The 25,567-nt window shown below is 40.0% G+C and overlaps 1 protein-coding gene across 7 annotated transcripts in view; it reads right to left on the bottom strand.

Annotated features, from left to right (window-relative positions):
* The window catches only part of pold1 (polymerase (DNA directed), delta 1, catalytic subunit), a 111,102-nt gene that overhangs the window by 12,334 nt on the left and 73,201 nt on the right, over positions 1-25,567 (bottom strand). For 6 of the 7 annotated variants that reach the window (XM_072588742.1, XM_072588743.1, XM_072588740.1 and 3 more), the window contains 7 exons: positions 24,171-24,266; positions 22,219-22,356; positions 18,262-18,437; positions 16,861-17,013; positions 11,086-11,188; positions 6,623-6,755; positions 5,786-5,899 (listed from right to left, as the gene is read on the bottom strand). In XM_072588742.1, the coding sequence (XP_072444843.1) occupies positions 5,786-5,899; positions 6,623-6,755; positions 11,086-11,188; positions 16,861-17,013; positions 18,262-18,437; positions 22,219-22,356; positions 24,171-24,266 (913 nt within the window). The remainder of the gene's footprint in view (positions 1-5,785; positions 5,900-6,622; positions 6,756-11,085; positions 11,189-16,860; positions 17,014-18,261; positions 18,438-22,218; positions 22,357-24,170; positions 24,267-25,567) is intronic. The other variant, XM_072588741.1, reaches the window with a different exon arrangement.

Genomic DNA, 25,567 nt, shown 5'->3' with positions numbered 1-25,567 from the left:
ACCAATACCATCCCTGATACACCCTGCCCCAACACCAAAACACAGCCACCCAAGGAAACAGTACAATGATATACAATTGGGAGAGAGTTGACCATGGAGACCTTAACATCAACTCCAGATACCATAAAATCTCATGGCATCAGGTCATACAAGGGCAAAACAAAGCTCCTGATTACCACTTATTGCCCACATCTTAGCTGATGAATCAGTACTCCTCCACATGGAACACTATTTAGAAGAAACACTACTGGTGACAAGACGGCCGAATGTACTCTGGATGGGGAATTTCAGTACCCATCACCAAGTATGACTTAGTAGCACCATTATTGACAGAGCCCTAAAGGACACAGCTGTTGGACTGGGTCTAGAAAAACATATCTGGCACTGCCCTCAACAATCTACTCAGCACAGATGTGTCAGCCTATGACAATACTGATAGGGTTGACCACTGACAGTCATTACGGAAAATCCCACCTCCACATTAAGGATGGTCTCCATTGTATTGCGTGGCACTACCAGAGTCCGAAGTGGAACAGCCTTTGAACAGACCTAACAACTTAAAACTGAATATCCAGGAGGTATTGTGGAAGCTGCAGAGCTACATTCAATCAAAATGTGTAACTTCATGAGCTGGTGTATATCCCATCCACTGGTACCAGAAGATCAACCCTGGATCAATGAGGACATGTCAAGTGCAGCACCAGGCATACCTGAAAGTGAGGTGCCATTATAGGACCACTTACATGCCAATAGAGAGGGCAAAGTAATCTCACAATCAATGAATCAGATCTAAGTTCTGCAGACCTCCCAAATCCAACGGTGAGTAGTGAAGGACAATCTCTGACTAACCAGAGATGACTCCACAATTCTCAACATCCTCAACAATGGGAAGGTCCAGTATGTTGGTGCAAAAGAGAACCGAAGAAGTGTTTGTAGCCATCTTCAAACAGAAGTGCCAAGTGGATGATCCATCTTGGTCTTATTCTTAGGTCCTCAGCAGCTCAGTTACCAGGCATCAGTCAATCCAATACACCATATATGGTATCAAGAAATAGCTGAAGGCACTATGTAAAGGCCATGGGTCCTGACAATATTTTATCAATAGTACTGAAGGCATGTGCTCAAGGACTAGTGACCCCTAGCCAAGATGTTCCACATTAGTTACAACACTGACATCCATCTGATATTGTGGGAAGTTGTCCGGGTATGCCTTGTACACAAAAGAAAGACAAAGTTCAATCTGGCCAAATACTGCCCTCAGATTACCTTCAATCACCAATAAAGTGTCTGAAGGGGTTGTCAATAATGCTACCAAGTGACACCTGCAACAGAATGACCAGCTCTCTGACAATTAGTTTGGATTCCAGCAGGGCCCCTCAGCTCCTGAACTCGTTACAGCCTTAGTCCAAACCTGGACAAAAAAAATGCCAAACTCCAAAGATGAGGTCTGCATGACAACCTTTGATATCATGGCAATATTTGACTCTGGCATCAAGGAGCCCTAGCAAAACAGAAGTCAATGGGACTCAGAGACTCAGGTTTGATCCTGTAAAGGGCTTTTGCCCTAAACCTCGATTCTCCTGCTCCTTGGATGCTGCCTGATCTGCTGTGCTTTTCCAGCACCACACTCTTGACTCTGATCTCCAGCACCTGCAGTCCTCACTTTTGCCTGGTTAGAGTTGTGGTCAAGACAAAGAAAGTTGGTGCTGGAAGTCAATAATCTCAGCTGCATGCTATCAATACAAGAGTTCTGAATGATAGATTCCTAAGGCCAAATTTCTTCAGCTGCTACATCTTTGACCTTCTTCCATCATGAAGTCAGAAATGAGAATGTTTGCACTATGTACAGCACCATTCATGACTCCTTTGCTACTGAAGAAGGTGGTGTCCTTTTGAAGCAAGATCTGGACATCCAGAGTCTTGAGCTGATAAATGGCAAGTAACATTTGCATCACACTAATGCCAGGCAATGCCCATGCTCTGACAAGAGAGAATCGAGGAAGTGGTGTTTAACACCATCTCAGACAAAACAGCCCACTTGACTGGCATTCCATCCATCATCTCCAAACATCACTCCATTCTCTACCAATGCACACTAACTAAAATGTGCACCACCTACAAGATGCACTGCAGTAACTCACCAAGTCTCTTTCAACCACACCTTCCAAACCTGTGCCTCTATCACCTACAAAGACAAGGACCTGTAAGCCCCACACATCCTGACTTGGAATTATATTGCCTTACCCTTACTGTCACTTCACAGTCCTTCACCGACCAGATCGGAGAACTCCTCCCAAGCAGTAGTGTGGGTGAACCACAACCAAAGGTCTGCTGTGACTCATGAAGGCATCTCACCATCTCCAGGACAATGAAGATTGAGCAATAAATGCTGGCCTGGCTGGTGACACTCACATCCGATGAACAAATTTTTAAAATCTATATAATGTGACTGTACATATTATTTTTGAAGAGATTGAAACGTATCTTAAACAACAAGATAAAAACAAAGGACAAAGAGAAAGAAAATAGATCAGGAAAAAATAATGAAGATAGAAAACAACAGAAAAGAAAGGGAGGGCAGAAAAATATACAAAGAAAAATATCAGGTGCAGGTTCCTTATGTTGCGTGGCACACCAAATGGCAAGCCATAAACATAGTTGAAATTAGATTGTGTTTAGTAAAAAAAATCAGCAAAAACAGTAGTTCACAGATTCCCACGGAAAACATAATCGCCATCGCTAATTTTTAAAAATAGAAAGCCCCCTCTGCTCACACTTGCACCCCCTCCACTTTTAATCCCATGATGTGGTGTCAGGAAGAGGCTGAGTGATACTGGAAAAGAATGAGGAACTGGTCAAGTCTCTGCTCTCACCACGGGAAATGAGAGGGAGACCGAAGGAGGCTTTGGGTGAAAAGCATTCTATTCTCGAATAAGGGAAACTCCAGACTGACTGTTTGGGAGGCTTGAGGGCTCTAGCAGGGGAGACAAATTTGACAGTGGGGGTAAAACGACTCTTACAAGAATATACCTCTCGCCATTTAATAGAATCACAATTTACAGTACAGAAAGCCATTCAACCCATCATGTCTGTCCTGACTCCCAAAACAGCTACACAGATAGTCCCATTCTGCAGACCTATTATTTTATTCTAAAATGTATTCACTTATCCCTCTCTATTTCTAAAGGCACCTCTCGCCCCGAAAACAGTCCAATGAACAATGGCACTTTCTGATAACTCATCCAAGTGGTATTCTGTCATATACAAGTTAATAAGGAACAATGACAGTGCAACCATATTGGAGATAAGCAAACTTTGCAGTTCAGCTCAATCCTGCCATCAACCAAACATGCATCCATATATATACACTTTGCATTAGTACACAGTTGAGTCATTAAAAGGTAGTCAAAACATTATTGTTGAACATCACTAATACCTGAACTTCACAGTAGCATTGCACAGTAAGTACAGAGTGCCAATGGGTCAAGATGGCTGGGCTGTTTGATGTATAAATTTTTCAAAATACAAAAATTCAAGTTCAGAGAACCAAATTCATGGATAATGTCATTTTCTTCATAGCACAAAAACACAACCATTAATGTAGTTATAACCTTTGTGAGGAAGATCATTGATAAACACATACTGTATTTATTAGCTGCCACAATGTAACATGTACTTGCCAAATCCATGAAGCAGTGATCAGGCAATCGACATCCTGGTTACTGATTATAATTGATGCTAGAATGAGACAAGTCAAGGAAAACCACTGATCTATCTTTTGTTCTGTCTGTAATCTACTTATTCCATTTCTTTCCTGACACCAATCGTTCACTATACACACCATTGATTCTAACACTTCCAAAGCTACATCTGGCAGGGTTTCTGAAAATTTCCTAATTGTCAACATAATAATTTCAGAATATTACCTTGAAATTAAATATGCACAGATGACATTTGCTGTATGCCAGGACTGTGATTTTTTTTTGGTTGCAGAAAAAATATAGAAATCCAGGGACATTGCATTTAAGCTTAGTTTCTTGTTACTTATTAAGTGACACTAAATAAACAGGGGTCTGGAGAGATCATGGAGGCTCAACATTAGCCACAGCTGCGTCAGAGCACCAGTCAGCAATTAAGTCATCAAACTGAAGTAACAACGTTCTTCAATTCAACTCTGGGTTAAGTACTTGTCACACTGGCACAAGGAGATTTTTTAAAAACACATTCATGGTACGTGGGCATCACTGGTTAGGCCTGCAATTACTGCCCATTCATTGCTGCCCTCAAGGTGGTGGTGGTGAACTGCCTTCTTGAACTGCTATAGGTAGCCCCACAATGCCGTTCAGGAAGGAGTTCTAGGATTTTGATCTAGCAACTGAAGCAAAGGCAACTTATTTCAAAGTGGCTTGGATGGGAGCTTGTGAGTAGTGATACTCCCATGCATCGGCTGCCCTCATCATTCTAAATGTACATGGCCCTGGATTCAGATGTTGTCTAAGGACCCTGAGTGAATTTCTGCAATATATCTTGTAGATAGTATACACTGCTACTAGTGAGCGTTGGTGGTAAAGAAAGCAGATGTTTGTGAATACAATGCCAATCAAGTGGGCTGTTTTATCCTGGATTGTGTCAAGCTTCTTGAATGTTGTTGGAGCTGCACTCATCCAGGCAAGTGGGATGTATTCCATCACACTTCTGATTTGTGCCTTGTAGATGGTGGACAAGCTCTGGGGAGTCAGGCTGTGAGTTACTCACTGCGAGATTCTTAGCCTCTGACCTGCTGTTGTAGACACAGTATTTATATGGCTAGTCCAGTTCAGGTTGTGGTTAATGGCACTCCAGGATGCTTACAGTGGGCAAGTCAGTAATGGTAATGCCACTGAGTATCAGGAGGAGATGCTTAGGTTTTCTCTTATTGAAGATGTTCATTTCCTGGCATTTTGTGGCACAAATGTTACTTATCACTTATTAGTCCAAACCTGGATATTGTCCAGGCCTTGCTACATTTGTACACGGACCAAATCCTGCAAGTTATGCAGAAAGGGGACATTGTTGATTCTTCAATCAAGGGACTAAATTTCGAGCAACGGCTACAAAAAGCAGAACTCCTCAACCTTTAGAGAAGATAAAGTAAGGCAACCTTTAATAACCTACTAACAGATTGTTTGTGGAGGTTGCATGCCATTCAGCACAATCCGGAGTTGAATGTATCAAAAAGTACTCACTTTATTGTCTACTTGATATCAGATAATTAAAATCAATTCAACTAACAACTTTTGGAAGTCTGACTGATGACTCATACTTCAAAACTTTGATTTTAGGACTCCCTCATTCAAAATCCACCTCTATAAAAAGAAATCCTGATAGCTCCAGTCCCTCCCTGATCATATATTTTCAAATTACTGTCCAGCATCGTAATCTTTTAAAGTTGTAATATGCAGGCCTAAAATAGTATTTGACTTAGGCAGAAGACAATAAGATTAATTAATGGATGAAGAACTTGGACTCGCTTCCCACACTACCACCCAAGTTCACATGCATCCAGAGATGTTCTCCTCTAATTGAAGGTCCCCCACATTATACCAAACTGTCAATTCACCATCTAAAAAGATGGATAGCTGTACTGTACTTTTCAACTTCTTTACGGTAGAGGGGACAACCTTCATATTATACCATCCAAAACGCTCCAAGGGGAGAAAGACCACTGAGATAAGATTTAACAGGTCTCACAGACACAAAACACCAAGGTTTTTTTTTTAGAAGTCAGTTACTTACGCTCCCTTACCATTATCATTAAGCACAGCTTTGCATCCTATGCATGTGCTTCTTTTCTTTGCAAAGGCCATGAGCCCACCCACCTTTGATGTCAGTACAGTCTTGCATCTCGTGTGTTCTCCCTCTATAATAAAAAACAATTACAGTTGAAATCAACACCCTCAAAAACTTAGTCAGGAGTACCTACAGCTAGCTTCTTCCAAATACAATCTTCATTTATGAACATCTTTCCTTAAAAGCTGTGGCTAAATACACAACCCAGTCTACAGTGAATTAGCTGGATGAGCAGCATTTGCTTTGTTGTATGCAAATGCTCAAGGCAAAAAATTTTTAAAGTCATTGTTCCTCCTTTTCACCAATCTACATAATTTCAGGTGGAAGTGACCATACGTGAATTCCACATAAGGACAGATTAAGTTAGACTTCAACTCCTCAGTTGAACAGCTTGATAATAGTCAGTATGTGAGCTCACAAACAAAAGGAACTACCTGAACCAGGTACAGTGTGTACCATAAACCACATCCAACATTACTTAGTGCCTTTAGGAACAAAAAGATGGGCTTCCTGGATTTCACATTAGGTGTCATCCAAGGAAAGCAAGTAGAAGAAAAAAATCATCAAGGGCATAACTGTCTTAGCACTTCTGCAGAGGGTAGGGATTATAAAAGACAACAGGCTTAAATCAACAATCAAAATAAGGATGTATATGCTTCAGATTCACACTAAACCATTTAAGGTTTGGCGGTTCATTTCTAACGAAGAATAAAACACTTGACACTGAACATAATTCTATGCCAGAAAGATATGGCCAATAAGACTAATAATTCCAAGGTTTAAGTTCACTCACTCAGAAGCACAGCTTCGGCCTTTGTCTCGCCTAAGATGGGCTCGAAAATTCGCAGTAATGGTTTTGCAAGTTGCTGCTCCAGATAATACTGCGTATCAATTGGAATGTTGTTCTCCAAAACATAGATTGGATCCTTGAGGGAGAGAAATGGGAAGAGGTAAAGGATCATAATAAATTGGAAAGAAAATTCTACAACAGAGAGCTTGAAATAAAATAAATCATTGGCCAATTCTTGAGAAGAAGCAACTACTCCTATTTTTTTAAAACTATGAACTGTCTCCACATTTCTGGCTGGGACTTCCAATCTTCTTCAGATATGTGCAAAGTTCCTAATATCCAACTATTCCCTTTAATGCAAGATAGTCAAGGGAAACTAAGGTCACCTCACTTTTTTACGACAACAGTAGCCATAAGAGTATAAATGTCATAAAGTTAAAGTTAATGGTGTAACGTCCAGTGTTTTACAGAAAACCATTTTCAAAAATAACAGCTGTAATTATTATTTCATGATCAGCATTTACTTGTTTACTGCTCAACCCCCCCCCTTTCACTCCACCACACATGCTCATCCTTGCTCCCTCAGCTGCTGAGTGTTCTTTTCCCTCCTTCATATCTTGATATATTCAGACCTTCTCTCAACCTCATGAAAAAGCTCAGTCCCACCAGCCCCACAACAATACCGATGACTCTTCACCATCATCTTGGGTGAAGAGGGTAGCGTCATTGAGAATTATCATGGGGTTAACAGTAAGGGAATAAGAACTAATTGGGGAAATTAACTGGCTCTAGAATAGATTCAAAGTTGTCCAACCGAATAGAACAGACTACTTCAGGACCCACAGAACCTCCTTCACTGAATGATTTCTACTTAAAGGCTAGTGCAGAGGACGAGATCCACAATGGCAATAAATTTGCAGACAGCTTGAGAGGACCAATGCAGATGGTGCTCAAGTATTTAGCAGTTAACTTAATCCTGGACTTTCAGGGTCCCTCTGTCACACACAAAACTTCATAATATTCACCACCCCTTGCCAAGAAAAGTACAATTGTAACAGCGGTATTCGAAGTGGGGCGCCATCCAGAATAAAACTCAATCAGTGCACTGTTAATGATCTTAGTAATCAGTTGGTTCGTATCAGCCAACTATGGCCACTTATGTTCAAACTGCAAGATACACGGTGCAAGGGTCCGTGTGCATGGGGTGGGTTACTCTTCGGAGGGGTGGTGTCGACTTGTTGGGCTGAAGGGCCTTTTTCCACACTGTAGGGATTCTAATAAAAAAAAGCTACACTGCAACAATTCAGAAAGGTTATTTCAACACCTTGCCTGTCAGTTCTATTAGCAAACCTGATCGGTAACATCACCTCAAAACTCCTCAAGTTACAAACCACCAAATCAGAAATAAATTGTCCTTTGACAGCCACCTGTAGTTGCAAATTCTTGTAATTCACTACATGCCACAATTGTGGGTTAAAGGAGCAAGACCAATATCACATTTTCAGAAGAACCAGCCATGATCCTATTGAATGGAAGCGAAAGTTTGAAGGCCCAAGTGGCCTATGTCTTATGATCTTATCTTTAGCTTCCGTACACACTGTCCAGCAGGAGATCCTAAGATGGAATCCCCATCCCCACCAAGCCCAAAAGACACTTGGGTTAATTTCTACCCAAATAAGAATAGCTCTATCTACACAGATAGAGTCATAGAATCATAGATTGGACACAGACCCTTTGGTTCAACTAGTCCATACCCATCATGCTCCCAAACTAAACTAGTCCCATTTGCCTGCATCTGGCCTATATCCGTCCAAACCTTTCCTATTCATGTCCTTATCCAAATGTCTTTTAAATGTTGTAACTGTAGCTGCATCCACAACTTTCACTGGCAATTCATTCCACACACAGACCATGCTCTGGGTAAAAAAGGGTCTCTCATGTTCTTTTTAAAACTTACCCCTTGCCTTAAAAATATGCCCTTCACTATTGAACTCCCCCACCCTCAGGAAAAGATCCTTGCTATTCACCTCACCTTATACTCATTATGATTTTATAAACCTCTACATGGTCACCCCTCAACCTCCTACATTCCAGTAAAAGTCACTCCATGCTATCCAGCCTATTTTTCTAACTTAAACCCTCATTCCCATCAATATCATGGTAAATCTTTACTGACCCTCCTCCAATTTATTATCTTTCCTATAGCAGGGCAACCAGACCTCACACAGTACTCCAAAGAGGCGTTACCAATGTTCTGTACAACCTCAATGTGATGTCCCAACTCCTATACTCAGATGTCTGAGCAATGAAGCCAAACACTTTCTTAACCACCCTGTCTATTGTATTTTTATCTCATTGTAATTATGATAACATTTTTCACAACATGAATGTTCTTCTCTCAACAGCTCAGAAAAGTTATGAAATTAAACCTTCAAAAGTCCATAACGAACATAATTATGTTGCAATAATACCATACCGTTGTTATTCTTCTGCACAAATCCTTAAGCAGCTGTTAAAGACATTTCTTTTTAAAAAAGCTTGGGAAGGTTTTGTGTGAAAGGAATGAAGGAATTTCCGTAGTCTCAATCCAGCTACCAATTGACACAAACCCTCAGTACGGGATTGACTGGCAAGCTCACCGAGTAACTAATGTAAGTATGAATTGGGAAGTGAAAAACTCCAGAGGATGGCCATTCTTCTGAAAACAGAGCAGGAGGATAAAATAGGACAAAACAGACAGAATTACTAATTCAAAAATTGCTCATTTCTTTGTCATAGGTCCTAGCTTGTTGCAGTGGACAACAAACAACAGTTCCTTTGTGGTTTGCTTGCTGGGTGCAGATACTTTGCCTTATTAGGTTCAATTATTATGTGCATCCCCCTGTACTATTGTAGGATGGGAAACACACCTGATACAACAACACCAACACCAAAACCACTGAACTTTCTCTTTGAGCTGAGGAAGTTAAGCGATTAATTAAACATGTTCAGAAAATAAGGAAATACTTTCACAAAACTGAGAAAAGAGAACAAGTGCTCAAAGGCTCACTTCCCCAAGCACTGCGTAGCTGATACCACAATGGGGAGGGTTCCCAAAAACGCTCTCAGAAGACACTGTCATTAATTTCAACTTCTCTAGCGTGCACTCTAAATACTATTATGTTTCTTTTTGAAAAGGTGGGCAGGTGGAAACAGGATAAAATCTTTGACTGCATGTTTGGGTGATTGACTCTACAACCCTCATTAGCAATGTGGATGGAGCACTACAGGATGATCATATTGAAATAATTTTACCTAGCCTCTCTATTGCAAAGGGAACTATTGTTCAGAGGTGAAATATAAGCATGGAAGAGGAAAATGAGGCAAAATACCTGCCTGCCATCTGTCAGCCTCTGATGAAAAATATGGCACGTATATCAACTTGAACAAGTGAGGACCAAGCATGCTGTAAAGTCCTCTATGGATAAGCACCCATCAACAATTGAAAACATACTTCTGGAACCATGGAACCCTACTCCCAGGGGAAAAAGAAAATGACTTGCATACTTAGAAAAGTCAATCACTCTGGGTACACTTTATATAGTTTCCACAATTGCCTGCTTTGCTTGCAGCTCCCTCTGCATTTCCCAATGTCAAAAAACTGTGGAATTAGAAAATGAAATTAAAAAAAAAGGACAAAATGACAACCGGACAACATAAAGATTAAAAATAACTAATGCACCTTAAGAGTAAGAACAAGGCACAGGCTAGACATTCCACAGCAATCACCTCATCTGCTCATCACACAAAACCTCCAATGCTCAAGAATTAGATTGCATACTTGTCACTTGGCTGGAGGGGTACAGCTACAACACTTCCTATAACATATCAGCATCTAGAATTTTGTTTATCAGTCCCTGTATCTGCCTCTGTACCTATATCTACATACTGCAGCAATTACAAAGCACCACACACCAGTGAAATGCACACCACCAACTCATATAGGTGAATATATTAGGACCAACTAACCTGCAATCTCTACAATCAAGAAAAAGCAGTAGCATTGTGGAAACACTATCACCTTAAAGATCTCTCTAAAATTGAACTGAACAATAATTAACATTCCTCTACTGCCAACACCAGTAAAACAGATTATCTGGTCATCACCCTATTACTTTTTAATTGGATCTTGCCCAGTGTATTCGGCAAACCATTTCCTGCATTACAATGGTGACTTAGGTTTGAATGTAAATGATTGGCTGGAAGTGCTTTGGGACCTCAGGAAATAAAAGATACCTTCCATTCTTATTGTTAATCGCCATAATCCTGGAATTCCATACCCAAAACTATCATAGGTCTCCATTACCATAAGAGACGTAATCAATCAAGGTGAAAGCATTTAAGCTCAAAGGAAAATCTATAAATTGGTAACAGATAAGACTTAGTCAGCGGCAAGCAAATTTTGAAATAAAATTAAACATTTCTACCTCAGACTTCATGTAGGCTGCTACTCCTTTTGCAGCACGGATGATGACATAGGGTACCCGGTCTCCAAGATTCGGTGCACTGCCTGCATCTCGCTTTCGCATCCTGTATGGCATAGATAAGAATGGATCAAACACACAGTTGCAAAAAATTTTCCAGTCGAGTATTTGTTAATTCCAGTCAATTATTTCAAATATTAAATCAATTGAATTGATTTAATCAATTCATTAAATCAGATTCAAGAAGGCAGCTCACCACCTTCTCAAGGGTAAACAGGGATGGGCTATCAATGCTGTAAAATCAACAAGGTAAAAACTGAACTGCTGTGCTCTTCCAGCACCACTAATCCAGTATCAATGCTGGCCAGCCAGTGACGCCCAAATCACACAAATAAAAAAAAAAATTGTGATTCACCAATTGAACTCTGGGGACTTGGTAATTACTAGGTTAGATAACACTCCATTATGGTGGAACAAACATAGTGACCAGAAAAAATGCATCAATCAACATTACTACAAGTGAAAACATTTTCATTTCAAGAATAATGCCAAGCACAACAATGCCTTTACAAAGTATGATTGCCAAGCTGATGAAAATAAGATTACGTCTGTATACGTGAGAGACTCCAGTTTGACAATTTGTGAAGTAATTGCCGATTAATTGGTTGAACGTGACCTCCTCACACAGTCTAGAGTTGCAGAAAATGGTGCGAAGATATATATTCTATATTTAATGGCACAACTGCATTTCAATGGTCAAGATAATGAGTACTTCAATATTATGTTATTTGAATTAAATGAAAATTTGTATTAAATGGAAACTACAGATATTTTCTTTCGTTACTAAATAGCTCTTCATCCTCACTGATTTAAAAGTGGAGGTCTCAGCAGCACATCAGTATTAGCTGAAGACAAGACTGCATTTTGTACAATGATCAGTAACTGGATCCTAGGGACAGTGGAACAGAACTTGGGTGCCAGATACAATTATTTGTAAGGAAGTCCCTGAAAACGCTTATACTGAGGATATAAGTAGTATTCCAGAAACAGGGATAAATCAGGAAATGGAAGGGAAGGAGAAACGCTGAAAAAAATCACAATCACAAGGAAACTCTACTGAACTAATTACTGAAGCTACAGACTAACATGTCCCCAGGTCCAGAAGGACTTCATCTGAGGGATGTAAAATAATGGTTAGTGAGATAACGGACCATAAGATATAGGAGCAGAATTAGGCCATTCGGCCCATCAAGTTTGTTCCACCACTCTATCATGGCTGATACATTTCTCAACCCCATTCTCCTGCCTTCAACCCGTAACTCTTAATCTTTCTACTAACCAAAAACCTATCTATCACGGTCTTAAATATGCTCACTGACTTTACCAACACTGCAGCAGCAAGTTCCAGATTCACCATCCTCTGCTGGGAGAAACTCATTTCAGTTCTAAACAGTTGTCCCCCTTTCACTATGAACTGTGCCCTCAGGTCCTATTTTCTTCTACTGGTCAAAATATCTTCTCCACATGCATTCTCAGTGTTCTGTAAATTTCAATGAGATCCCCACCATCATCCTCCTAATCTCCATTGAGTACAAACCATAGAGTCCTCAACTGTGTGAGAAGCCCTTCAACTCCAGGATCATTCTTGTAAATCTCCTCTAGGCTCCCTCCAACACATCCTTCCAGATACTGGGCCCAAAACTGCTCTCAATATTTCAAACGTGGTCTGACCAGAGCCTTATATAGCTTCAGCAGTGCACCTCTGCTCTTGTATTCTAGCCCTCTTGAAATGAATGCCACCATTACATTTGCCTCCCTACATGCCAATGAAGCTGTATATTCATCTTAAGAGAATCCTGAAATAGGACGCCCAACTTCCCCTTTCCCCATTTAGAAAAGTCCACACACCTCTATTCTTCCTAGCAAAATGCATAACCCTACACTTCCATCTGCCACTTCTTTGCCCTTTCGCTTAGCCTGTCCAAGTCCTTCTGCACCTCCTTGCTCCTCAATACTACCTGCCTCTCCACCTATCTTTGTGTCATTTGCAAACTTAGCAAAAATGCCCTGAGTTTCTTCGTCCAGATCATTAATGTATAATGCAAATAGTCGTCATCCCAACAGTGCTCCCCTGCAGAACTTGACTAGTTGCCGTCCTGATTTCTATTCTCTACCTTCTGCCAGTCAGCCAATTTCTATCCATGCCAGTATCGTAGCCCGAACACCATGGGCTCTTATCTTATTTAGCAGCCACGTGTGCGGCACCTTGTCAAAGACCTTCTCCTAAACTAAATAGGACACATCCACTGGCTCTCCATGGTCTAATGTGCTTGTTACCGCCTGAAAGAATTGATGCATTAGCTTTAATTTCCAAAGCTCCCTTGATTTGGGGTCAAACCATCAGATTAGAAGATAGCAAATGGAACTCTTTATTCAAAAAGGAGGAAAACAGAAAGCAGGAAGCTACACAGCAGTTAATGTAATATCTTCTCTTCTCCTCCCACTCACCAACCCCCCCCCCCCCCCCCCCAACCCCGGCCAACCCATAGCACTATGAATGAGAGCAGCAAACATCAAGCTCATCAAACCTGGGAGGCATCATGCATCAATCCAACCATCTTTCCAACAGGAAGAGTAGCACTGTAGTCAGGAGCAGTATTCTAGTTGCAGTAAACAAAAATAACAAAAAAAACTGCAGATACTGGAAATCAGAATAAAACTAGAAATTGCTGGGAAAACTCAGCAGATCTGACTGCATCAGTGGAGAAAACGCAGAGCTAATGTTTCAGCAACTCTTCTTCAGAACATAGTCTTGGCTTGCAGTAATAAAATTAAACTCGAAGTTAAACCTAACAGAGAGTATAAGATTCAATTCCAGGTCTGTACCAAGCTACACGGTTTCATCTAGAGCAGTTACTAAGACACCACGATGAGGGAAATGGAATTGGGAGTGAGAATGCAGAGGAAACAAAAAGAAAACTTAGTTCAACTCTTAATGACGGAAAATGTATTTGGAATAGTAAATGAGGAAAAGCTTACACCTGAGGTGACTTGCAACAAGGTCTTTTTGAAGCACATTCTAGCAAAAGTCAGAAATTCAAGAGATTTGGTTAGACACAAAGGAATGTAATGGGCACTCTAAAGCAACAACAGCTTTGAAGTTTTAGAAAGGTTCCCCTAGGTTGGTGGCTCATTCAAATACAAAGTGTGAGGAAGGGCCCCAAATCTACTTTGCAAGTCATAGACTGAAGGGAATCTCATTCAAATTGAACCTTAAAATAAACCTTGCGATTATGTGAGAACAAAAGAGAGAAAAATTTGAACAGTGTCAATGACACTAAAAATAGATTAGTCTTGATTACAACGATCACCCACTACCCACAAAGAAGCCACAACTGTGTAAAGGAAAGTCCCATAATCCTTTGCGTGGGTCTGAATAATTCTAAAATAAGACATTATTGCCCGAACACCTGCATCAGGCATGAGCAGAAAAGAGCAAGGGCGTTGAGATTGGGCAAGGCTATTAACGATGCGTGACCTCTGCACTTTTTTTTAAATTTTATATCAACATAATCACTGAACTGCATCCATGCACACCTCTTTCCACCCCCGCCCCCCCCCCCACCACCTTTGGGAGTGAGGATGAGTGCATTGCTTCAACAGATCTACATAGAATGCTGATATGCATTCTGTTCTTTGATTGGGGAAACCTTTACCAATGGTATCAAACCTTTTCTAAAACAAAACTAAAGAAACACAGGGAACAAAATAGATAATTTAGACCACTGTGCCGGCTGTTAATTTTGCCATTCTCTGTATTAACTTCCCAAATTTATGAACAAAGACTGATAGGAAAGACATTTCAGTCCATCCAACTCATCCCACACAACTGTTAAACCTTAAGTGTCACATTTTATCCACTCTCCACCCAACCAGGAACTAAGAGATCGGGGGGGGGGGGGGGGGGGGGGGGGGGAGTTTCAGAATTTTGACCCAGCAACATTCAAAGAATGGCAATGCATGTCCAGATTGGAATACATTTGAAACTTGAAAAATTTATAGCTGATGGTTCACCAGTGCACATGTTGTCTTTATATTTCCCAAAAGCAGAAACTGCAGGTTTTGGAAGAGCTAGTGAAGAAGCCTTGCTCCAATGCAACCTTAAAGATAGTGCACACAGTGGCCATGAAACACTGGCCATTACTGTATGTGGTGACTTACTATATGTAACTGGTCATCATGTTTGTCAATGCAACAGTTACTGAGATTTAAAGCATTACGTCATGTGTAATATACTTGGAAGTAGATTGGAGAGATGCGTTAAGGAATCATACAAGCCTTTCTATTTGAATATATTTTCTCTACAAATATAGGCATGGATATTTCAATTTTTCCCTCTCTCTCACCATCGTCAAGCATGGCTTGATATTAAAAAAATATTAAAGGTCACTTCAGTCACAGGAAATCTGAGCAATTTTATCTCAAAGCAACTTTTTTTTTGTATTTTGCGCAACGACTTCTGGTCTTGCAGCTGCAATGTGGCCCAGCCTCAAGTTGCTATTTTCGCATTTCCTGCAAGACACAGGTCAACGATTCCGACTCCTCGTTGGAAACAAAACATAACACATTTCCAAATGAGTATTCCCACTCTGTACTGCAGTATTAACAAAATCTGCCTGAACTTTTCAAAATGAAAACATAATTTTGATAACTTGGTAGGAGGTTCAAAGCCCAATAGAAATTCATTCCAAAGCATCCAAAGGCATTCCACTCTCAACACACTCAATTCCTCACATATACATACTGGACCACTCTTCAGACACAACTAGATTTCAGCAGTTATTTTCACAGTCACTTCAGAAATCTTCAAAGCATTTCTTTCATGTACACAGGTAAGAAAATGTAGTCAGGAAATCAACACTTGCTTGAATCACTTAAGAATCGATTCAAGCTCTTAAGTTACTTCAGAAACGAAAAGGAAAGAACTTTTGCACAAATAACCTAAGAATGTTCCTGAATTCATGGTAGTATATTTTTCCAAGAGTAGTAAGTCACTGTTGAGAGGGGAAGATGGAAACTAGTTTGTGTGGAACTAGATTCCAAAATCAGTCGTGACAGTGGCCAAATAATCTGTGACGTCAGTTTAATGGATAAACTCCCTTGCTCCCCTTCAAAGAGTGCCATGGGATCTATTGAGTGCACAGGAGACAGTCGAAGATGATTCAGTTCGACTTCTTATCCAGAAGGCAGCACCTCCAACAATGCAGCATGTCCCCATAACACAATGAAATATTAGCCTAGATGATGGACTCGGCTCAAGTCCCTTGGGTGGGACTTGAAGTCACAACCGTCTGACTCAGAGGCAAGAGTGCCATTCACTGAGTCACAACTGACAAACATACCAGGCATCAAGTTTTGAGCAGATGATCAGCACCGAATTTGCTGTTCTCATGCAGGACAATTTCACTGTGGCTCAGGAGAAAATAAGAGCATTATTCTTACGCCTTAACACTTCCTGGTGAGAAAGATATGCAGATGGATGCTATTATTGAACTGAACTGGATTTGGCTGCCTGCACAGGCCTGCTGGCAATCTCCATGTAGCTTCATACATTAATAAAGGCTACTTTAGTGAGGTACCAGAGGATTGCCAACACTTGTGAAACCAGATTCCAGCAAATCTTTAAATTTGGAAAAGAACTGGTAATGAAAGGGTGGGCGTGGAAGGTGGAGGGGGGCAAGAGGAACAGAAATCTTAAGAGAAGACATATCAACTTACCTTTCTGCTAGCTCCACATGGGCCTGTTTCCCTGCATACTCATCAGCCGTCCTTGTGAGCTCCTTTGTAATCACAAGTTGTGAGGTGTCGATCCTATTACACAGCAAATCGGAGATAACCTCTTTTGCATGCTCAACTGCTCCTGATGGATCCCTTTTACAGAGTAAAAGCATAGCCAATGAAACCCTGCAATGTATTTTGCCCCTTTTAACAAATTGATGAATTAGAAACATATAAATTAAAGCTCAGGAGTATGCCGTTTGGCCTTTAGAGTCTGTTCCATGTTTTGTTTGTTAATCCCCATTCAGGTATCTCTTTCAGGCAATATGGTGGCACTCTGAGTCACAAACATCTCTGGTAGTGTCTATCTCTTGGTTTGGAGCAGGACGAGAGTAGAAAGACAAAATCCCACCAAACTCTGCAGTGATCGAGACACCTTAAGCATTGCAAAAACTTCCAAATCTTTCTGAAATAGCAAGCTTGTTCAAAGCTTTGGGTCATTAAGTGCAGGCTCTGATGCTGCATCGCTTACCGCTTAACATTCTAATATCAATCATAGAGCTAATTATGGTTCAGATTAATTTGGGTTTTCAGGTCTAATCAGATTGTTTTATACCCTAACTGCCAAAAGATTATACCCTAACTAAGAAATCCTGTTTTATCTTATCCACGGGCGACACGGTGGCTCAGTGGTTAGCATTGCTGCCTCACAGCACCAGGGTCCCAGGTTTGATCCCAGCCTCGGGTGACTGTCTGTGTGGAGTTTGCACATTCTCCCCATGTCTGCGTGGGTTTCCTTTGGTGCTCCGGTTTCCTCCCACAGTCCAAAGATGTGCAGGTCAGGTGAACTGGACATACTAAATTGCCCATAGTGTTAGGTGCTTTAGTCGGAGGAAAATGGGTCTGGGTGGGTTACTCTTCGGAGGGTCGGTGTGGACTTGTTGGGCCGAAGGGCCTGTTTCCACACTGCAGGGAATTTAATCTAATCTAAGCAAGCTAATGCAACATTCTGATCATACACCAACTTCAAAATTTAACCAAAGTGTCAGCATTTGGCTGAATGAAGCACAGATTTAAGGAATGAATGAGAACCAGTTCCAATTTCTTAGGTAAATATTTTTTAAAACTGCGTTGTTTGGAAGCTCTCTCAATTTCTAATTATATAAAATTTAATATAGGATTACTGCATCCCCATCCAGCCTTCTGCAGTGGATTCAATCTTCATATTTGTAGATAAAAGGACAATACGTCTAATGACTATCTTATCAATCTTCAATTCATCCTTTCTTCAGGTCTCATATTTCATTAGTGTATACAACCAGCATAACCAAAATCAGCGGAGAAGTAAATCTTCCAAACTGAAATTGATTAAAATAGAAAATAAGACAGTTTCATAACTACCTGTCAATTAAAATCTTCTGAAGACAAGTATTGATCAGGTTGGCTACCAGTGGGCAATTATCCCTTCTCACCGTCTCTATACCCTTGCAATCCATCTTATCATGGGTATTTGGGTTGGAAGAAAAATACAATCCAGCGTAGCGCTTCTTGTTGATCAGCAGATATGGGAAATACACCTAAAATATAGATTTGTAGAAATATTATCTGTCACCATCTGCCAAAAGGGAAAGGGTTAGCCATACTAATTTCTCCTATGAAAGGATCAAACTTATCATCTTTGACACACTACAAACACGACATTCACTGACACCAATTCCTCCTTTCCCTTTCCCAGACATTACTTCAGCCTGAATCAGACATTTGAACTCGGGTCTTATGTCACGAACAATCTCAGACCTCAGATAAAAACGAGCAATAACATATTATTTATGAAGCATCTTGAAATATTCCATGGTGTTTTACAGGAGTATGAATGGACACAATTTGACACCAAGTCATATAAGGAGCTTTCCAAGGAGTGTAGATGATCAAAAGTTTGGTCAGCAATAGGGTTTCAATGGCAATCTTAAAACCAGAATGAAAGGTAGAGAGATGAACAGGTTTAGGAAACAATTTCTAGAACTAAGCAAAGATTGTGTGATTAAAAATAAGGGGTACTCAACAGGCGAGAGTTAGAAATATGGAAATATCTCAAGATTGTAGGGCTGGAGAAGTTAGGAAAGTAGAGAGATGCAAAGGATGAGTGTTTTAAAACAGAGATAGAGTCATGGAGATGTACAACATGGATACAGACCCTTTGGTCCAGCCCATCCATGCAGACCAGATATCCCAACCCAATCTAGTCCCACCTGCCAGCGCCCGGCCCGTATCCCTCCAAACCCTTCCTATTCATATACCCATCCAAATGCCTCTTAAATGTTGCAATTGTACCAGTCTCCATCACATCCTCCAGCAGCTCATTCCATACACGTACCACCCTCTACATGAAAAAGTTGCCCCATAGGTCTCTTTTATATCTTTCCCCTCTCACCCTAAACTTATGCCATCTAGTTCTGGAGTCCCCGACCCCAAGGAAAAGATTTTGTCTATTTAGCCTATCCATGCCCCTCATAATTTTGTAAACCTCGACAAGGTCACCCCTCAGCCTCCGACGCTCCAGGGAAAATAGCCCCAGCTTGTTCAGCTTCTCCTTGTAGCTCAGATCCTCCAACCCTGGCAACATCCTTGTAAATCTTTTCTAAACCATTTCAAGTTTCACAACATCTTTCTAATAGGAAGGAGACCAGAATTGCACGCAATATTCCAACAGTGGCCTAACCAATGTCCTGTACAGCCACAACATGACCTCCCAACTCCTGTACTCAATATTCTGACCAATAAAGGAAAGTATACCAAACGCCTTCTTCACTATCCTATCTACCTGCGACTCCACTTTCAAGGAGCTATGAACCTGCATTCCAAGGTCTCTTTGTTCAGCAACACTCCCTAAGACCTTACCACTAAGGTGTTTTAAGTCCTGCGATGATTTGCTTTCCCAAAATGCAGCACCTCACATTTATCTGAATTAAATTCCATCTGCCACTTCTCAGCTCATTGGCCCATCTGGTCTAGATCCTGTTGTAATCTGAGGTAACCCTCTTTGATGTACACTACACCTCCAATTTTGGTGTCATCTGCAAACTTACTAAGTGCTTAAGTAGAAGCCAATGTAGGTTAACAAGTTGATTCAGTACAAGTTAGGGCACAGATAACAAAGTTTTGGATGCTCTCAAGTTTTACAGAGGGCCCAAGGTGGATGCGCAACACTTCTGCCCAACCAAATCTTTAATGCCTTTTTACATCTAGATCTGACTACTTCAACCTTTTCCTTGTTGGTCCTCTATACTACACTCCTCACACTTATCCAAAATTCTGAAGCACGCATCTTACTCCAAACAATATCTTATCTGTACTCCTGTTCTCCAGTTTTAAAATCCTTCACTGTAAATCCTTGTATGGCCTCATAAATTCACGCATTCACCTTCAACCACTAACACTTCCCTCCAGACACTGTACTTTCAATTCAGAAATCTTTTATGCAACCTTGCTGAATTGTCAGCTGCTTGGGCCTCTCTGATTTCCTCTGATTCCCTTTTACCTCTTCATCTCTTTCTTACTTCAGGGTCTTAAAACCCATCTCTTCAATTGAGACTCCAGTCACTTCTTCCTACTCTCTTTCTTCCTCATGAAGTGCACTGGAGCATTTATATTAAAAATAAAACTCCATATAAATGTATTGCATTGTTTCAATAATGCACCTGACCTAACTACAGAGACAATGCAATTCAGCTTTTGGAAGGTCAAGACATGTATACTTGTATCCCTGTCTTCCTTATTTACTTGCCTGTTCTGTTTGACATTTTAGATCATGTTTTGGAATGGGCTCTTCACAGCATTGACAACAGACATCAGTATGTTGATGGAAACTTGAATTCAAGTCTTGTATTTAGCCCTTAAGATTTCATGGCATGATCTATTTGAACAACTAATTTTTAAGAAAACTCATGCATTTAGATAGTGTCTATCGTGACCTCAGGACATCACAAAGCCAGTTAAACATTGTGAAGTGCAATCATATATGACAGCCAATTTGAATGCAGTAAAGTGTTGCACACATCAGTAAGAATGCTTTATGTCAATAAGGGCTAGGAGATCAGATAGAACTCTAATTTTTTTTCTTCAAATGGGCTAAATGGTCCTTGGCATAAGCAAAGGGAGCAAAAGACCATTTAGCCCTTTCAAGTCTACTCTATCATTTAATGGGTTCATGGCAGATATTCTACTTCAACACTATTCTTTTGCACTATCAGTTTCCTTTCATGTTTTTAATGTAGAGAAGTCTACTGATCTTGAAAATATTCAACACTGAATTCTGCACACCCCCCCACCCCCCCCAAACCAAAGCACCATGTGCAGACAATTCCAAAGATTCACTACCTTAATTGAAAAAAATTCCTCTCATCTAAATCCGAAATGGCCTGCCCTTTATTCTGATATTGTGCCTACTGGTTATAGACTGAGAAACACAGCTCTCTCTCTCGTCCTGCCACCCCCATCAGAAGATAAACTTCTTACAACTATCGTTTGGAGCCCGAAAACATTCTGTTTCAATGAGATCATGCCTGCTCCATTTCTTCTTTCCATACGGGATACTCCCTCCTACATCCCCACCAAGGGCCCAGTCAGCTATCTGTTTAAAGGTTCTGCACTTTGGTCGAGACATTATTGGTGCATCACTCTCTCAGTATCATACCAGGTGATAACTTTAGGCACCAAGAGTGGAATTTAAACTCAAACGCTTTTGACTCAAAAGAACTATGTTAACAATCATGCCACGGCTAACAGAAACTGGCACATACATATGCTGATGTCATGAGAGATTCTTAACTAACAAAAACTTTCTCCTCAAATTGTGGCCACTAAAGCATGAGCTACACTTCAAAGAAGAAAAAGGTATGACTTCGGCAGAGTGAAAGAAAAATTAGATTTTTGAACTAGTGTTATGATTTTCATGTTTGACATTTTTAAAAATATATCAATAAATGAAATTACTTCAAATTTAAAAGAATCTCAATAGTTTTATGAAACAACTTTATGAATGCCAAACAAGCATAAATGTCTACCCTATTTTAAGTTGTAAGTGCAAAACAGCTCAAGGACCATATCTATAATACTGAATTAAGTTTTATATTTGATTTGGCATTGAGTGAAATCAATCTAAACCTCTTTTTAAAAATGGATCCAAATTTGGTCATAAACTGTGAAATAGAGGAAATCGAGTCTGCATACCCAAAGGACAAATCTCTAAGAATCTGCATTTAAACTGGGATGGACCCAAATCCATGATATTCTTAGGCTCCTCTCTTCTATTTTACCAAATCAAGTTCAACAAAACTTCATACTAGATTTTCCATTTACCTTTTCAAACTCCAGTTTAATGGGAGGAGTGAAGTGACTTGAAACCCACTCGGCTGCCTCCCGACCCAAAGCCATGGTTTCTTCCACAGTCTCGGCTCCCAGTTTACACATGACAGAATCCGTATCACCGTAAATTACCTAATTAAAAATAAATTAGGAACTAGAATAAAACAGAAAAAAATCCCTCTGATGATACAGTAGATATATAAAATGCTGCAGCACCAAGCCAAAGAAGGCCCTGTGTTATATTACTGATTTATCAATCCCCACTTTCTTATTCTTCCTGCCCTTTACAGTAATTGTTTTCCTCCCTACTTTTTCCCTCTCCTCTCCTTTGCTGTTATTGCACTAGCTGCTTTCATACTTCTTCCTTCTTACTGTGCAATTCTCATTCTATTATTGGAGGTAACAACCTAGTTACCTGAATAAGAACAGGTAGCAGAAAGGATTGTTGAAAGCTGCATAACATAATTCACACGAGTAAACTCTGTAACCTCCAACTTTTCAAACTGATTGCCTGGACAGGCCTCAAGTCCTACAATCTGAGAATTTAACAGTAAGTTAGAATACATCCAGCAGAAGATTGGTAATGTTCAAGGACACCCTATATTAAATATTGCTTTGAGGACTTAAGTTTTGAAGGACTGTCGAGAAAAGAATTTATTTCAAGTCTCGTGGAAATATCTGGAGTGGTTCCTTTAAAGGAGGTCATTAAAACTTCATTGCAGACATTTGCAATTTAAAAAAAATAAAGTATCCGAGAAATCACATGACTGGTCATAAACACTGGCTTTGTTAGAAGGCTTATGCCCGAAACATCAACTTTCCTACTCCTCAGATGTTGCATGACTTGCTGTTCCTTTCCAGCACCAGACCTTTCGACTCTGACTCTCCAGCATCCGTAGTCCTCACTTTCTCCTTGGTGTAGATCCTACTGGGGATGTTTTTGATCATGAATTGCCTTGGAAAGGCTCTTATTTTATCTAACCAAGTTGGAGGAAAGCCAGCTAAGAATCAGTTGAATTGGATGTAAGCTTGCTTGCAGTAAGACATGCAGTTAATCTCCTCAATTTCTGAAAAGAATGCCCTCCTGATCAGCTCAGGGTGAAACAAAAGTACAGTAAAGGAGCAGGGAGTATGAGTGAGTAGAAAAAGTTGCTGTTTTAGTCAACAGAAACAACAATTTAACAAAGGGCCTTCGTCTTTTTGATTTGGTTCTGTACCAAATAATGTTTTTACTCCGTATCAAAATGCTTTGTGTTATATACAATGTCAAGAATATCTCGACATTGTATTGCCTGAGCAAGCTGTGTCTGCAAGACTTTAGTGTCGAACACACATGATTAGCGACTTGACAACACAAACCAGACATCCCTACTTTACCTTTTTGCCTTCAAAAAGCCAATCTTTGTGAGGAAATCTAATTCTTCCCTCCTTCCCTGAAGGGTGTTTGCTTGCATGCCTGTTTCATTTAGGGCAATAAGCATTTATATTTTAATATTAGGTTAACTAGTAGGTGAGTAATTTAACCAATTATTGCACCCTTATTTAGGTTGTGATGATAATTGAGCTAATTCTGATGGGTAGCTTTTTTTAAAATCTGAGATAGGTAAGTTATCTAATTGATCATCTAACTAGACAGAGTTTTTTTTGTAATGTTGCAACTAGCATTGTGGCATTACAGTGACAATGCATTCTTCCAGGCTCTGTTGCAACAAGAAAGTAATGCAAAGGATGAATGTGTGATAACTAACATGTTTACTCCACTTTAACAGACTGGGAAGGTGGGGGAGGAAGCTGAAGCTATGGTGAATTTAAAATATGCAAATACCTGAATTGACTAGATGGTTAAAGGTAGTCTTTTCCAAGAGAATATCATGTCCCAACTACAATGTTCCTGATGCACATGTTAACACTGCAGTCCTTTAGGTAGAAAATGGACCAATTCTTACCTTAGCATCTGCTTTGTAGCCATTTGCAATGGTGTACTTTGATTCAACAAGCTGCTTAGTTTTCTCAATCATTTGTCGACCAAATCCAGTAACGCTCTGGAAAAAAATGTTAGCATTAAGCTTTAAATTCCTTCGCATGATAAGAGCGTGATTTACTCCGAGAAATGAACAGTTGACAAAGGATAACCAGACTTAAAATTAGAGTTTGTTTTTTAAATCATCAAGATATAAGATGTGCTGGGGAATAATATACACTCCATCTCGGATATCAAGTATCAATAGTAAGCACTTAACTTGAATGTTAAGACGGAAAATAAAGCTTCCTCTGCTGCTGCACTATAATCCTCCCCAAACTTGCAACTAATCAAAGCTGATTTATAATGATTTCATTTCTGATAAGTTTTTAACTTACACATTTTGAAAAGAACAAGAGCAAAGAGCAATGCCATGTATGCAGCATACATGAAGTCTCAGAAATATTTTGATTAGCTGTCTTGTGCAAAAAACGTATGACCAAAACATATGGAGTCAGAGACCAAGTAACACAAGTGATCGAAAGGTGACCACAAAACTGAAACTGAAGGTAGGTATTATGGAAAATTTCTCAAACAGACAGAAAATGAGAAGTGGTGTCCCACACTGGTAGGTGTTGGAAATACTGTTGTTTTCCATTTAGCATAAATGATTTTGGCTCAGAAATTAGAGAAATGCTATTTGAAATTCATAAATATAAAATTGGGAAGAAAGGTATAACTCTCATTGTAACTCATTACCTGATTACAGAAATACATACGAACTATTGAATCAGAAGCAAGCCATTTAGCCCCTCAAATCTGAACTGCCAATAAGATCAAGGCAGATTTGATTGTAATCTCAAACCATATTCCTATCCATGCTTGATAATTTTTCAATCTTTGCCTAACAAAATTTTATGTACCTCTGCCTTAGGAATATTCGAGGACTCTGCTTCCATCTTTTCTGAAAGAGTTCCAAAGAATCTTGACCCGCTGAAAAAAATGGGTGACCCAAGATTTTTAAACAGAGACTCTGGTTCTCAGTTCTCCCACAAGAGGAAACACCTGCTCCGCATGTATTTTACCAAGGATACTGTGACAATACTGTCATTTTAAAAAGGTTATCTTGTCCTTGTTTTTTTTTGAAGAGAGGTCATAAAGGCATAGATGTCAAACAGTTTAGTTTAAGAATGGAAGGGGAATGGCCAGTTCTTCCAGGTCAAGTTTTTTCTAATTTGGTTTAGCTGTAACAGTCACAAGATGCGAGACTGCAGGAAAGTTGCAAGTTTCAAAAAAGAATTCCTCTGACTACCTTCTGAAATCTCTATGGATGTTTTTCCCTTCGGCCTGTAAGGATGTGTTTGAATTTACCTTTTTGCCAAG

The sequence above is a fragment of the Chiloscyllium punctatum genome, chromosome 18 (genome assembly GCF_047496795.1).
Source record: "Chiloscyllium punctatum isolate Juve2018m chromosome 18, sChiPun1.3, whole genome shotgun sequence".
Taxonomy (NCBI): Eukaryota; Metazoa; Chordata; class Chondrichthyes; order Orectolobiformes; family Hemiscylliidae; genus Chiloscyllium; species Chiloscyllium punctatum.
Note: the sequence above shows the minus strand (reverse complement) of the source record. Positions and strands in the feature narration are given on the sequence as shown.